Genomic DNA, 16,725 nt, shown 5'->3' on the forward strand with positions numbered 1-16,725 from the left:
TGACACTATATATATAAAATATATGTCCAATAATAACTGAAGAGCCCCCAGTGCAACATCGTTAGGAGGGCGGAGTCGAGATAGACTTCTAAGATCTCAGGGAAAGGACGAAATGAGATGTTACTGAGCCCGCCCGAGAAATCAGTGATTAATGGGATATTGTGATATCGTGTAATCGTGATGTCAAATAATGGAACCTTAATAGTCAATATAGCATGGAGCAATTCTAACCAATATTTCACTTTCCGTTTCTGTTTTTCACTTTCTGTGTTTCTGTTTCTTTTTCTAAGATAGAGGGGGCATGGAGGTTTAGATGGGAGAGAAGAGTGGGAGGGAAGAATGGGAGAGAGAGACTGTAAAAATGAGGAAATAAATATAATAGTTGCTATAAAAATTGAGAAAACCAACGAGTTATTTTCATTTGGTGGTGTTAGTGGAATACCTTATATGAAATACTATTTGGGCATAATGTTTTTCAGACAAAATTGCATGGTGTAGATTTTTTAATGTAATAGCACTATAACACTGTCGTCCCATTGTTCATCGATTTGTTCAAGTGGGCACCAGTAATGTCTCCATTGTGAGACTTGTTGTTACTGTTTTTCGCATATCAAATATGCCACGGATAGCTTGCCAGGCTCTGCCATGTGGGTAGTATACTCTGGTAGCTTGCCGGACTCTCCAAGAGGGATGGAGGAATCGAACGCTGGTTGGCCACGCGCAAGGCAAACACCCTACCCACTGTGCTGCTGTGATATCGCTCTAGTCCTTTTCTTTAATGCCTCTTTTTTTTTTGCATTTCACTGATTGTTACTCTATATATAGTATGTTCAGTAAGTAAAGGATGTTCACCTTGAATTGGAGTCCACTATCATTAAAAAGAAAAAAGTTAAACATGGATCCTAACTAGTCTAAGAGTGTAGTCAAGTAGATGTAATCAGAAGGAATGAAAGTTTTGGTCTGCTGAATCTGTTAGCAAATATAGCATTGATCAAAAAATGTATTTTGCTTGTTTATAATGGTTTTAGACTTGTTTTCACTCTTTATTGGAACAATAATTTTATTTTGCTTTACTTTAACTATAGAAAATACAAAATAGTGAATCATAGATATAATTTAGTCATTCTTTAGTTCTTAAGTTCTTTATTTCAAAATAGCATAGGATTTCCTCAAGTAGTTAGTACTGATTAAAACATGTAGGGTTTTCAAAACTAAAAACGTTTTCGTATTTCAGCTCCTTGATTCTAAGGAATTGCTCATTTATGAATATCTGGCTTTGTTTCAGTCTCTTTAATCTTGGATATCATATTCACTGACTTTTAAGTGTATCCATCAAAATTCATGAATATTCCAGAGAAACTTGAAATGTCAGTAGATATCTTAAGCAAGTTTGTTCCTTATGATTGATTTATAATGCTTTAATAAATTTAAGTTTCTGTCACTTACAATGTGTCTTTTCAGTACCTCTAAAAAACAGTACAATTCAGTATATTTTTCTAATGCCATAGATTGTGCAATACATATTTATATTGAATTTTAGTATTTATATAATATATACTGTCTTTTTGTAGATATTTAAGTAGACTATATAAAGTAATGGACTTTAACACTTTCCAAGAAATGTGATTTTTAAAATAAACAAGGTGTCTACAATGAAAGAGAATAAATTAAGATTGAATATTATTGATAATCAGATTATTAGAGCAAATTTGGGTGAAGATTTTCTGAGGTCAAAGCAAAAGGAAAATTATTGCACCATGTAATATTAGTAAAATAAAATCACTTTCTGAGGAGAAGCTGCATTATTCTTGGTACTTAAGTCATGCCAAAATTTCTAACTATAATACGAATATCTTGTCCATAACCTTGGAGCCTCCTGAAACTCTTTCAAGTAGTATCTCTTTATTGAAGTAAGCAATATTGCAGGAAGACAACAAAAATTTTTATCTATTAAAGTTCCAATGTAATACCATTTCTGTCTTTGCTTTTTGAGTCTTTGTTAGGGTAGTTAGGCTTTTTATAATAGGTGATGTGTATGAGATGGGCAGGTGCACAGATGGACTGCCTTCAAGCAAACTAAAACCTTGGATAATTTATACACACTATCGAGATACTTTCCTGTGAATAATTCTGAGTCACTTCTATCAGATTAATGAAAAACACTGTATCCAGTTTTTCAACTATGTAAATTGTAGTCACAGGGACTTTAATCTAGAAAAGTATTTAATATAACTATTCACCTTGCCAAAAATTATCTCAGCATCTATTTTAGTATGTCTGTGTGGGGTGAATTTCTTAATTCATTTTTTGGTATTATATTCCTTATGGTAAATTATTTGGAAATGCACACAAAACAATTGAGTATAATCCTAGTTGTGTCTTCAAAAATAATAATTGATGTATAATAGCTTTCATCATAATCATAATAACCAGAAACATTATAACCAGGAGCAGTAGGAGTTCAAGTCAATTTGAAGTTTAATAAAAATCTTATCTTAAAAGTTGAAAATTCTTTGCTTCATCATTTTAATATCATTGAACATGCATTTGAATCCTCATGGTCAATATTAGATCATGTGGAGAACATTTCAAAGATTAAGATATGAAATAATTTTGCATTTTATCCCTCAATAAATTACTGTTATCATTAAAAGATCAGCATCAAAGACTCTGACTTTTGAAGCTGTCAGAAGCATTAATAAGGTGGTTCTGGTAATTCAGTTCTTTTCATCTGAAATGGGGTTTCAACTTGTATTAGGAAATAAACTCAACAAACTTTACCAGTGCAGCAGTTTCTATGACACCAAAGTCTTATTTTAGGGCTATAGCAATAGTATAGTTGGTAGAGGGTTTGCATTGCATGCAGCTGGGTTCAGTCCCTGGCATTCCATACGGTCCCCCAAGATTCTCCAGGAGTAATTTCTGAGTTCTGAGCCAGGAGTAATCCCTGAATGTCGCTGGGTGTGGCCCAGCACCGCCCCCCACACACACACAAAAAAAAAAACCCAAATCTTTTTATTTTAGTTAAACATGAGTTTTCAGTAAGGCCATATTCTCACTTTTTTTCTCCCTCTCTCTCTCTAGACTAGCCTCACCTTGTTAGTCTCTTTTTCTCTCTAGTGTGCCTAACCTATATACACATCTTAAATGTCATGGAGATTCTGAACTGGGAGGTAGTTTCTAATAGAGTGTACCACAAATAATCATATCAATGTCTATAGGTCTATTTTAGTTTTGTGGCATCAGCCACAACTGTATTCACTCTTTTCTGGTGCTTTTCTGGTGACTAAATGTTGGTCAGAGCTTACTCAAGGCTCCATGCTCAGGGATCACTCCTGTTGGATCTTGTAGCACCAGGTGGGGTCCTGGGGAATGAATCTGGGCTAATGGATGTAAGGCGAGCACCTGGTCACTCAACTATCTCTTCCTGTTTAACAGTCAACTTCTATCCTGTTTAACAGTCAAGAGAATAGCTCAGGTGATCCAGGAGTCAAAGCAGGACATTTATTTGGAAGAAAGGAGTTGGGCCGTTCCCAGCAGTGCTCAGGACATACTCTTGACTGTGTTAAGGGATTACATCTGGTGGCACTAAGAGGATAATGCTCATCACCAACGTCTGAACCAGAGTTGGCGTGCAAGGCTGGCACATGAACCTTTATGCTATCTCTCTGACCCAAGAAGAAACATTATTTTGACTCACTAACTGGTAGCTGTGCTCACCCCGCCCCCCATGATTTTGGGGATTTTATTTTCTGTCAGAAACTGCAAAATTATATAGCACTGTAGCACTGTCATCCCATTGTTGATCGATTTGCTTGAGTGGGCAACAGTAACGTCTCCATTGTGAGACTTGTAGAGTAAGTTTTTTGCATATCAAATATGCCATGGGGAGCTTGCCAGGCTCTGCCATGCGGGAGGGCGGGATACTCTCAGTAGCTTGCCAGGCTCTCCAAAAGGGAAGGAGAAATCAAACCCAGGTCAGCCATGTGCAAGGCAAATGCCCTACTCGCTATGCTATCGCTCCAGTCCGCAAAATTATATACAGAAGAAAATAAAACTAAAATTTTGAGGCTGAGTCAAAGTTGGTAATTGTTTTCTAACTAGTATTTTCTAAAACCTGACTTCCAATTTCCTTTAGAGGCTTCATGTTCTCAAATCTCTTACCGCTAGTGTATTGAACTCTCATGTCTTAGGTTAGCTCCGTTTTCCTCTCTTATTAATTTTCTATGTGTTTTCAGTTTTTCCTGGGGATGCCTAATGTGGATTTGAAATATTTTTCCAAGTTTTCAATTCACAAAGCCATTTTTAAGCTGCAGTACTCATCAAATCTCTCTTAGGTTTGCTGAGTGATTATCCTGAATCAAATAATTTAGAGCAAGTCAACAGGAGAATCCACAAACGCTTACTCCTTGTATCTGCAAGCTGCACAAATGTAACAAAATGCTGCAGTGACAGTTATCATTCATATTTTCTTTTTATTTTTGGTCTCTTTAATTGACTCTTTAGAGACCTTCAATAATTGGTCAATTCATAGCCTCCAGTTACTAAGTTTGTTGGTATTGCTTATAGAAGAGATTAACTTTTTACCTCATCAGTTTATCTTAACAATTTATTTTTGAGGATTTGTACATCATGGCATAGGAGGAAGTGTTTTTCTGTTAGTCTTTGCTTGGAGGAACTGACTTTAGGAGGACATGCATTGGGTGCTGATGTCATCCCCAGAGCATGTGGTCCTTTAGCATTTCCAGGTGTAGCCCTGGAGACCCTGAGCCCTCTCTGTCCGGTCCTGATGCCCTAACATCATGAGTGTTCCCTGGTGGCAGAGAAGCACAGCATAGTAATTATGAACCTTGCAACCACCGGCCTGGATATCACAAAATCTCTGGAATGACCCTCAGGGCCCTCATGAGAATCAATTGGGAGATTCCTGCATCCCCTACAAATGAAGTCTTGGTCGCTTTGTCTTACTTTCCTTTGCCTCACCTAGATGGCCGCTTCTGAAAGTCAAGTCTGTAATATATATGCTGAATATGAAATATTCCTGTCCAGACCTAACTGAGCAGAAGCACCATAAAAATATAGAAATTTGCATTTCAATATGCACTTAGGTACTTTTTTTAGGCATAATAAAATCTGATAATACCTGTCTTAGAATTCAGTGCTTCTCAGATTTTAATGTGAATATGTATTACCTAGAGATTCTTTTAAAATGCTCATTCCTTTTTAGTCAGTATGGGATAGCTTCTAATGAGTCCCAAATGACAGTATATCTCCAGAGCTACCAAAGCTTTTATAGAAAAGGTTTTGATAAACTGCTGTTGGTCTGAACACATGTTGCAGATCTATGGGGGTGGGGAACAAAACCCTTAGTCACTGTCACTGTCATCCCATTGCTCGTTCATTTGCTCGAACAGGCACCAGTAACATCTCCATTGTGAGACTTGTTGCTACTGTTTTTGGCATATCAAATACGCCACGGGTAGCTTGCCAGGCTCTGCCGTGCAGGCGAGATACTCTCGGTAACTTGCTGCGCTCTTTGAGAGGGACAGAGGAATTGAACCCAGGTCGGCTGTGTGCAAGGCAAACACCCTACTGTTGTGCTATCGCTCCAACAAAACCCTTAGTACCCTCAAAATTGCTTATTTTTGGGGGGAAGATATTTTTAACTTAAATCAAACTTCTAGATTCTGGACGCAGAAAAATTAGTCTAAGAGATGGTCAGCTCTTTTTTTTTGATAGCTCACAATAATAAAACATTGTGAGAAAGAAAAGAATTAAATGATATTGGCAGTTCATTGCTAACTTTGTGCAGAAACTGAGGGTCTGCTAATAGAATATTAGATGATGAAGTTTCTACCAGCCCCTGTCTTAAAGCTTTGTACTCATCATTACCATATATGAAAACAAGGGTGCCATCCTTTATGCTAATTTTTCACTGGTTCCAGTGGGACCATCATTTTATCAACTCTAGGATTCTTGATCACTTATATCCTGTAGGCAGAAGAATTTCTTGTGTTCTCTGATGGTAAAATGAATGATTATGTAATTATTTATGGTAAGACTAGAGAAAAGTTGGCTAGTCGTCTAAGCTCAATTGGGACACCTACAGAGATGGGGTGCATTCATGGTTTAGAGAAAAGTTGTTATAGCTACTAAGTCTGAGAAAGGTCATGGAAAGATTAATTAATAGAGTAGTTTTAGCTGCACATCTTTCACACATAGTATGGAAGAAGATAAAGATGAAACATACTTAGTTTGATGGTTAACAACTTTTTCTGAAGCTACAAGAATATGAAGAAAGGAAAGAATATTGATAAGAAATTATCAGGTGATTTAAAACGTTTGACTCAGAAGCACTGTATGTGGCAAAATGTGGTAGCACTATAGGACCATCCTCCCATTGTTCATGGATTTGCTTGAGCAGGCATCAGTAACGTCTCCATTTTAAGACTTGTTGTTATTGTTTTTGGCATAATGAATAAATACTCCATGGGTAGCTTGCCAGGCTCTGCCGTATGGGCTTGCCAGGCTTTCTCAGTAGCTTGTCGGGCTCTCTGAGAGGGACGGAGGAATCAAACCCGAGTTAGCCACATGCAGGGCAAATGTCCTACCACACGTGGTATAAAATAATTTGGTTTAGGCAACTTACTATCCTCCTTAGTGAAAAATAAGTTTGAGAACATGGCTACAGGGTATTTTGGAATGAGAAATACATGTAAAGAGAAAACACTCACTTTAATGGTTTCCTTTTAAAAATTATTGACAGTGATTAATAGAATCTAAAGTCTTTAACTTGACTTTCAAAGATTTTCTAAGTTTTTTACTTCAAAGTTATTTAACTTTCCTTGCTGCAAAATTCATATTCAGCCACCTTCTCATAAGGAAAATAAGAACTATTCTCCTTATGGCCTTTGAAAACAAGTTCATTTGTACAAGTCAATATTTGTCTAATTACTCTTTTGCTCTGTTTCTGGAATTTTATGTTTCAATTCTTAATTGTTCCCCTTACTGAACTAAAGATTGCTCTCATATCCTTTGAGAAGAAAGTAGACTTGTATGCATCATGGATAACTATTCCTTGAGTGAAAGATGGTGTTGGAATTAGAAAGAGTGTGTAGTTTGGATAAAAAGAGGCAGTCAGGAAAATTTCTATCAATTATCCACTTCAACCACTTCCAACAAGGTACTCATAGATTTGGGAAAGTTGTCTGGAGCAGACAGAGGGACAGAGATGAATAAAGTGAATAAAATAGGAGAAGTCCATTGGGGTGCGCTTCCAGGCAGACTTTACGAACCTTGGGTGTGGCTGGGGTAGAGCCTTGCACTGGGAGAGACTAAGGGGACTTTTAAGCTCTCTTGGGTGGGAAAAGGGAACCCAAAATAGTGGAACTGGTGCGGTTGGTCTGGCTCCCTTTTCTGTAAGGTGGCCCATGGTGAGGTAGTATGGAATGCAGCCTGGTAGCCTCCTGGCACTAGGTGGGCCATAAGTCCTGTCTTCCTCACCAGGGACTAGCCAGGAGTGTTGCTGTCTCATCAGCCTGTTGCCAGTCACCATTTTGTCTGAGGAAACCTCATAGGTACATCAGACTTTAAGAGTGTAAGTGACATCTACCAATAAGTCAGGTTGTCAGCCTATTGACATAGACAGTGGAAATTGGGGCTGGAGTAATAGCACAGCGGGTAGGGTGTTTGCCTTGCACACGGCCGACCCAGGTTTGTTTCCCAGCATCATCCCATGTGGTCCCCTGAGTACCGCCAGGGGTAATTCCTGAGTGCATGACCAAGAGTAACCCCTGTGCATTGCTGGGTGTGACCCATGAAGAAAAAAAAAAAAAAGAAAGTGGAAACCTCCACTGCTGACTGGTATTGCTCTCTTTAATTTAGATCATGTTTTATGTTCTTCACTAAAGTCTCTACCATATAACGGTCTATATTTTGACTTATGTTTACCTCTAGTAATATCAATTTATGGTTAGTGTGAAGAGGTTTTGTAAAACAATTTTTTATTCATTAATCATTTATTATTACATTATACTATCATGGAAAATAACTTAATTACCTTAGATTAATAACTAAATAACCAATTTGATTTGGGGCACTTATTGTATTTCTTTGCATTTTTGATATAAAATCACATTCTTTATAAATAATGACATGATTTAGTATCTCTGTCTCTCTATATATGTATCTTTCTTCTGCATACTCTCTAATTTGTTTAATTTTCCTCCAGTGAAATATTGGAGAGCATTAGAAAAAGTTGACAATTATTTCCTTATTCTACACTGATTAAGATATGAGCATTTGTGGAGTCCCATCATTTTGCTTCCATTCATCTCTTTCATCCCTTTGATTTTTTTCCACCCATGGGTAAATGACAGCTTTTACTAAAAGAAGACAACTTATTTGCTTCATTTGAAAGCAATTACATTTTTCTTAGGAACTTCCTGGTAATATTCCATGTTTATTTTTTTCCCACATAACTGACAATTTCTACTGACTTGCTATCATGAACATTGCCTGAACTGTTTAATGCAGTAGTGCACCATGAAATCACAGAAGAATTGAAAGTTGCCTGCCTTTCTGGAAATGAATCTATAATAAAATCTCTCAGCTATTTTGGTAGATTCACTCTCACTTTCCAACTCCTGTCAGTATGCCTAAAGTTAACAGCTCATTCATTTTGATACACACCAAGAAGACTAAAAATTTGGATAACAAAAATTCTCAAAATTAGGTGAAAAGTAGAAAGTCTGGGGTGATAGCTCAAGTGGTCAAGTGTGCAGTGCATTAAGTGTCCCTGGCATAGCATGGCCCCCACCAGCCAGGTGGCCTCTGACTGCCACCGGACCAGAGGACCAGAGCGCCAAACCACAGAACCTGCAAGTGTCACTGCTCACTGGCTGTGACCCCTGTTGAAAATAAAAGAGAGAGAGAGAGAGAGAGAGAGAGAGAGGGGGGGGGGGAGAGAGAGTATCAGGTAGCACTGAGAATAGAAATATTTCTCTCTATCAAATAGCCCGGGCTGGAGTGATAGCACAGCAGTAGGGTGTTTGCCTTGCATGCAGCCGACCCAGGTTTGATTCCTCCACCCCTCTCGGAGAGCCCGGCAAGCTACCAAGAGTATCTCACCTGCACGGCAGAGCCTGGCAAGCTATTCAATATGCCAAAAACAGTAACAACAAGTCTAAAAAAAAATGGAGACATTGCTGGGTGCCCACTCGATCAAATTGATGAACAACAGGTTGACAGTGACAGTGATCAAATAGCCTAACTTAGATCAGGAATTTGGAGATGTTTACATTTTTCTTAGGAACTTCCATGAGCTCTTTAGTCCAGTTATTGCTAGGAGGTCTGTGTGCTTGTTTTCAGGATTTAGCTGTTCAGAGGATTTGGGACTCCTGCATGAATTTGTGCTGATTTGCTAGAGTAAATAATCATTAGGGAGAAATCTTATGTACCTCAGAAAAGAAACCTCTGGAACAGGATGTCTTTAGGCTCTTAGTGGGTAGAATTGAGTGTGTTACTAACTACATTTAGAGTTTAAGCCAACAACCATTATCTGAAGCTCCTATTTTTAATCATCTTACCTTTTATTTTGTGTCTAGTATTTGTACTTAAATATCCTTACAGAGTTCTTCTGTAATTCACTATATCTAACTATTTAGCAATTAAAAGAAAGCTGATAGTGATGATTCCAAACCCCTGTACTTAATTGCTTTTTTACTTTATTACATTTCTTTGCAGGAAGGGATGGGATTGGGCTGGGGTGGGAGGATGTTAGCTCCTAAGTTATTCTTGCTTGGGCTTCTTAGGAGATTTGTACCCCCCTCCCCTCTGTGATTCTTGGCCAAGTAAGCTCTTTGTTCCATGCAGGGGCCCAGGGATATGATGCTGCAGTTCTGGGGGTATCCAGGTCAATTGAAAATTCTAGGAGTTTCCAGAGACATCCTGGTGATGCTGTGGGGAGAATGTGATGCCAGAAATAGTACCCACGCCAAGCATGTGCTCTTACCATTCTACTGTCTCCCAGTCTTCATGTTAACCATTTCTTTTCTATTAACTCTATCCATCTTCATTTTAATTCACAGTTATTTAATACATTTTTTCCTTTTTTATGCACAGTTACTTTAAAAAAAATTCTCTTGCACTGTAAATTGAAGGGAGATGATGACTTGAGTTAGTCACTTTGCTTGCATTCAGGTTTTTGGTGTAAGTAACAAGAAACACTAGCACTCAGAACTTCTCTGTGACTGGTTTCATGTTAATCTCCAATACAATCTTTGTTTTGCTAAGTAGAACTAATGGCACTGAAAATAAGTCAGCTCAGCAATAAGTTGATATATTTTAAATAAAAAGCAAAGATAATGCTGACCAGTGAATTTATGCTTAACAGAATACGAGAGTTACATTCATTTTTCATCCAGACTCTCATTAAATATAAATATAAAATTTAGAGGTTTATAGGCGATAACAGATTTTTAAAAATCTATTAAAGTTTTTGTTCACAAATCACATAGTTCTAGATATTGTGCTAAAAGAAATTTGGCAACCGAGATGCGTATTTAAATTATGGTACTTTTAAAAGGAAAAAAAAAAATCATGCCAATCTAAATTCGATCTGCAATCTTAACTGGTAACCAGATGTTGAAACTGAGTGACTCAGATCACTCAGATCGTTGCCATCATTTTGTTTTCACAAGATTAAACCATAAGTATCAAAAATCTGCAAAAGCTAGGGCTGAGTGATAGTAGAGGAAACAATGCACTTACCAACCTGTGTCCACTTTGGCTGACACAGGCTTTATTCCTGGAATCATATATTGTCCTCTGAGCACCGCCAGGGATACTCCTGAGCACAGAGCAGGGAAAAGTCTCTGAGTACTACCACTTGTGACCCCCTCAAAAATAATAAAATAATACATATGAAAATTTGAGAGAGACAGACAGACAGACAGACAGACAGACAGACAGACAGACAGAGAAGAAAATTGCCTGCCAGAAGGGAGGGGAGGGAATAGGGGAGGGAAACTGGGGACATTGGTGGTGAGAAATGTACACTGGTGAACAGGTGGGTGTTTAGACATTGTGACTCAAACTCAATCATAAACAACTTTGTAACTGTGTATCTCACTGTGATTCAGTAAAAAAAAAATAGGGAAAAAAAGTTAAGAATCTTTCAATGTCCTTAGTACATCACTGTCACTGTCACTGACATCCCATTGCTCATTGATTTGCTCAAGCAGGCACCAGTAGTGTTTCCATCATGAGACTTGTTGTTCCTATTTTTGACATATCGAATATGCCATGGGTAGCTTGCCAGGCTCTGCCGTGCGGGCAAGATACTCTCGGTAGCTTCTCAGGCTCTCTGAGAGTGGCAGAGGAATCGAACCTGGGTTGGCTGCAAGGTGAACGCCCTACCCGTTGCACTATGGCTCATAAAATATGAATATTGATGAAAACACTGTTGTGCTATCATTAACTGTGCATTCACTTCTGTCTTGACTTTTCCACTTAGCACTGGGTGTTAGTTTTCCTAACTCGGTGCTTAGAGACAATTTCACATTTTATTTCATTGTTTTCCTCCCTGAAGCTAGTTATTCCAGAGAGCACTGGGTGTATACTTACTCATTTGCTCTTCTTTCTTCCCATTCCTGAAAAAAATTATTTATATGCAAGTTCATATAATTCCACTTTTTTTTCTGAAGTTGAATCTCTATGACATGAATTCATGGTTTAACAAATGACACTTGAAAATTACGAGATGGCACATGATAGTATCTGGACAATCGGGCAGAGTAATTGACAGGTTTTCTTTTATATTTCAGGTGACGACCCTGGTCAACACAAGCAACAAAGGTCCCTCTGGTAAAAAGAAAGGGCGATCAAAGAAAGCCCACGTGCTGGCGGCATCTGTGGAGCAAGCTACTCAGAATTTCCTGGAAAAGGGTGAACAAATAGCTAAAGAGAGTCAAGATCTCAAAGAGGAACTGGTTGCTGCTGTCGAAGACGTACGCAAACAAGGTAGGCAGAGTGCTATTATTCAAGGGCACTATAATCAATGGCACTATGTATATATATATTATATATAGATATAGCCCTTATGTGTGTATATATAATCTATGTAATATAGATATTATATATGTATGATCCATCTATACATATAAAAATCATGGATTTTTCTTTATAATTAATGCTTGCTCACAAAGTAGGGTTATATATATATTTTTCCCCCTCTATTTGCACTTGTCCTTTTAGTTTTAGTTGGAATGAGGTGTGCAGAAAAATAGAGGTTTGTTTTTGTTGTTGATATAGCACAGCTATAAACATTCCTTGACTGCTGTTCCTTCAGAATCTTAAAGTCCTTTTCTCTTGGATAACAAAACAAAACACGATTCTTGTGGCAAACTCAGGTTTTATGGAGGATTAGATGAGTAGATCTTATAGAGTGACTGAAAATCCAGAATTTTAAAAATGACGAGAGAAGAATGTATTAGAAGTATTGTTGCCTGATCGAATCCCCAGATTGATGTTTACATTTCTAAAAAAATCTAGCTACCTAGATATCAATGGATTTGACAAATTATGTAATTAGTTAGACATAATACTATTGTCTCTCATTTTTAAGGCTTATTTTTTAGTGAACACTTTAGCAAAATATACTCATTATATTTTATATGTATAGGTAAATGTTTATATTGCTGAGAAGCCAATCTGCTCAAAATTTTTTCACCATGCAAAGCTAAAATTTTGTACTTATTAAAACAATTTCGAATACATGCCAAACTCACAAGCCCCTGTAATTATTATTTAATTTTATTTTTTTCTGAGTTTAACTGCTCTCAATGCAATGACCCATACAATACTTGTCCATTTGTGAAATGAAGAAGGAAGGATGGAAGAATACTCATACCCATTTAACTGATATTATAGAAAGATTAATTTGACAGTCTCTTGAAAAATTGACTATAAGAGAAAGATTGGGCTCAGAGATTGCTTATGTGTTTTTGTATTATGGCGGAGAAACCAGAATCTGCAATATATGTGTAGTGTAGTGGAAATCATAATGAGACTAGAAGTGATATTTTATGCTACTGTCACTTGAAAAATGTGATCTTGTTATTTTTTAAGGGAAAAATACCAGTTCTTTCAAATTTGTGTACTAGATATACTACTTCAGTGTCTTAAGAAGTGAAAAGATATGCAGAGAGGATCGTTTGATTGTAAGCATTGATGAATCAGGGGAATGCCTAGTAGAGAATTAATGATATGAGTGGAACTTGGAAAAATGATGTTTAGAAATCTTTGGGGTTGATAAATAAAGCTTTCTGAATAGAGCATAATTTGAGCACTTGCAAATAGTGTTAAAGAGATTAGGATTTACTTTTCAGAGAATGGTTAAATTGAAATTAGAATATAGAAACACGAAAAAATTACAGAGTGAACATGTGTCCTGAAATGTGCAAGTTGGTAATATAGTACTGAATTTTAGTAATATAATTATGGGATCAAATTGAATAGATAATTTTAAAAAGAGATGGTAATCATTACTGGGTCTAGAATATTGTCATATTCAAATTATTCTGATATCATGGAAGATAAATGATGGGAAGGTATGGTAGAATTTGTTAGAAAGGTGTCATTAATAATTCCTAGGCCACACCTGAGAGTGCTCCAGGACCCTATTGTATGTAGGTGGGGACCACAGGCAGTGATGACTTTCAAATCGCTGTCGTTACTGCAGCCACTTGCAAGGCAAGTGTTTAAATGTCTCTGCTGCCTGTCCCAGTGCAGATGAATTTTAGAAGTACATTTTTAATTATATTCAAAGAAAAATAGGTAAGTTAAAAAAGAAATATATACTAGAATGCAAGAGTAGAAAAGGCAGTAAAAGAGTGGGCAGACAGGAGGATTGCCCTATAGCTGGAAGCCTGCTTCATGAGCAGAGGGGAGAAGGCAGATGAAATAGAGAAGGGATCACTAAGAAAATGATGACTGGAGGAACCAATTGGGATGGGAGATGTGTGCCGAAAGTAGATAATGGACCAAATATGATGACCTCTCAGTGTCTGTGTGGCAAGCCATAATGCCTGAAAGTAGAGAGAGAGTATGGAGAATATTGTCTGCCATGGAGGCAGGGGGAGGGTAGGAAAGGGGGGATACACCCGAGATATCGGTGGTGGAGAATGTGCACTGGTTGGGTGTTTTATTATTGTGAGATTGTAACCCAAACATGAAATCTTGTAACTATCTCATGGTGATTCTACAAAATTAAAAAAAAATAAAGTTTAACTTAAAGTTAAAAAAAAAAAGATGTGGGCAGAAACTATCCTTCTGTAGTCATCATTGTACTATTTAGCACTGTAGCACTGTCGTCCATTGATTTGCTCAAGCGGGCACCTGTAAGTCTCCATTGTGAGACTTGTCTTTTGGCATATCAAATATGCCACAGGTAGCTTGCCAGGCTCTGGTGTGCAGGCGGGATACTCTCAGTAGCTTGCAGGGCTCTCTGAAAGGGACGGAGGAATTGAACCCAGGTCGCCCGAATGCAAAGCAAACACCCTACCTGCTGTGCTATTGCTCCATCCTATATACTATAAAAATTCCTTTACCTTATAGATAGTCCATAAGGTAATGCCTATTTTTTTATGGTTTGGTTATGTAGCTCTACCCAGCAGTGTTGAGGGCTACTTTTAACTCAGTGTTTGGGTCACTCTCATGGTATTTGGGGGATCATGCAGAACTAGAGATCAAATCTAGATCTCTAACATGAGTACCAGTTCTTTGAACTCTCCCTGGCATCATGTGTTTTTATTTTATGCATTTTTTTTGTATCCTGGCATAATGCCTGGCGTGTAGTGAAAACTTCATAATGCATGAGTCAGACATTTTTTACAGGATGAGGATGGAATATTGTCACAGAATGGATGAAGAGATATAGAAACTTAGCTGGATAAGGCATTAGGAATAACCAAAGAATATGACTGGCTGCTTATTTGCCTCTTTTTTCAGCTAAAATAAGAAACATTTTAGTTCTCCTATCAGTAGAAAGAGCATTGGGTAGAATAATTATAGATATGAAGGGGAAAATATCTGGTTGGTTAGATTAGCTGATACAAATGTGACATTTGTTTTTCTAGGAAAGAAGTAGGAAGAAACTGTGCACTCCAAAATGTTTCTTATATTTTAGATGAAACAGCAGATTGTATAGAGTGATCTCCCTCATTGTGAATGAAGAGATGAGTTTTGTGGACCGTGGATATGAGACTTCACCACATTAATAGATTGTTTTTATGTTTTTTGTTTGTAACTAGGATCTGTGTGACACTCATGTTTCTAAGGCATATTATTTATTGAATATCAGTTATAGTCATTCCTGGAATGCAACTGAAAAGATGGTAGAGAGAAGGTCACAGTTAGGGTTTAATTTTCTGCATGCTTTAATTTTCTGCGTTGCTTATTTGAATTGTTTATTTTGTGTTCAACAACATTTACTAAGACTAGAATGCCCACATAGTTTTTTAGTGAATCTTCTTAGATATGAAGCCTATCCATAAACTACTTTGAAGGCTACTTCTCTTCATGTTTGCACACTAAGGGGATCCGTTTCATAATGGAAGAAAGCAGTAGTTGGCTCTATGCTTTTTCGTTGGATTATTCCATACTTCTGGGAGCAGTGGCTCAGCTTTGCATTTTGACTGCAATCTCTCTGTTAGGGCAATCATAGATTTGGGCAATCATAGCCCAACCACAGAGAGGAACTAGATTAGAGGGTAGATTAAGATGAAAAGGACTCCATCCCAGCTTTGGGATCTCATGGAGTTAAGTGATAAAAAGGCAACTAAGAAAGAGGTGACTTTTTTTCTTTATTGAATCACTGTGAGATTGGGTTTAAGACATACCGTGTTTCAACACCCATCCCTTCATACTATAGATTTCCCAGCACAATAACAATGTCCCTAGTTTTCCTCCCAACCCCAGCCTGCCTCAGTGGCACTCTCTCTCTCTCTCTCTCTCTCTCTCTCTCTCTCTCTCTCTCTCTCTCTCTCTCTCTCTCTCTCTCCACTCGGCTTTCGGCTTTAAGTCTTTGTGTGTGTGTGTGTGTGTGTGTGTGTGTGTGTGTGTGTGTGTGTGTGATTTTTGGATCATACCCAACAATGCACAGGGGTTATACCCAACAATGCACTCCTGGCCCTTCACTGAGGAATTACTCCTGGTAGTGCTCAGGAGACCATATGGGATGCTGGGAATTGAACCTGGGCTGGCCGCACGCAAGGCAATTGCCCTACCCACTACCCGCTGTGCTATTGCTTCAGCCCCATTCTCTCTTCTTCTTTGCCACTGATTTGTAATACTGTTACCGAAAGCAGTGATTTCTTTTTTTATCTCCCACATTATTTAAGCACCGTGGTTTACAAGGTTGTTCATGATCCATTTGTTACAGGCATTCAATACTCCAAACCAAATCCCACAACCACTGTGACCTTCTCTCTACCATGGTCCCAATTTTAACAATCACCCCTCAAGTCTGTTCCTATAGCAGATCCAAAATAATTCATTTTATATTGCTTATTACCACTAAAAGACTAGTGGAATTCAGTAAAAAGAAAATTTGTGAATTTTTGTATGTCACCGAAAGAACATTCACTTCTTGTCTGGGAGTTTTCTAAGCGGTGTTGCTAGTTGAACTTCATGTGTTAACATTTTTGTTGATTGAGCTTAGTTGGC

General features: G+C 37.7%; 1 protein-coding gene across 4 annotated transcripts in view; it reads left to right on the forward strand.

The window, feature by feature from the left end:
* The window catches only part of CTNNA2 (catenin alpha 2), a 1,292,108-nt gene that overhangs the window by 238,998 nt on the left and 1,036,385 nt on the right, over nucleotides 1–16,725 (forward strand). For all 4 annotated transcript variants that reach the window (XM_055121537.1, XM_055121538.1, XM_055121540.1 and 1 more), the window contains exon 3: nucleotides 11,826–12,021. In XM_055121537.1, coding sequence (XP_054977512.1) covers nucleotides 11,826–12,021 — 196 coding nt within the window. The remainder of the gene's footprint in view (nucleotides 1–11,825; nucleotides 12,022–16,725) is intronic.

The sequence above is a fragment of the Sorex araneus genome, chromosome X (genome assembly GCF_027595985.1).
Source record: "Sorex araneus isolate mSorAra2 chromosome X, mSorAra2.pri, whole genome shotgun sequence".
NCBI classification, from domain to species: Eukaryota; Metazoa; Chordata; class Mammalia; order Eulipotyphla; family Soricidae; genus Sorex; species Sorex araneus.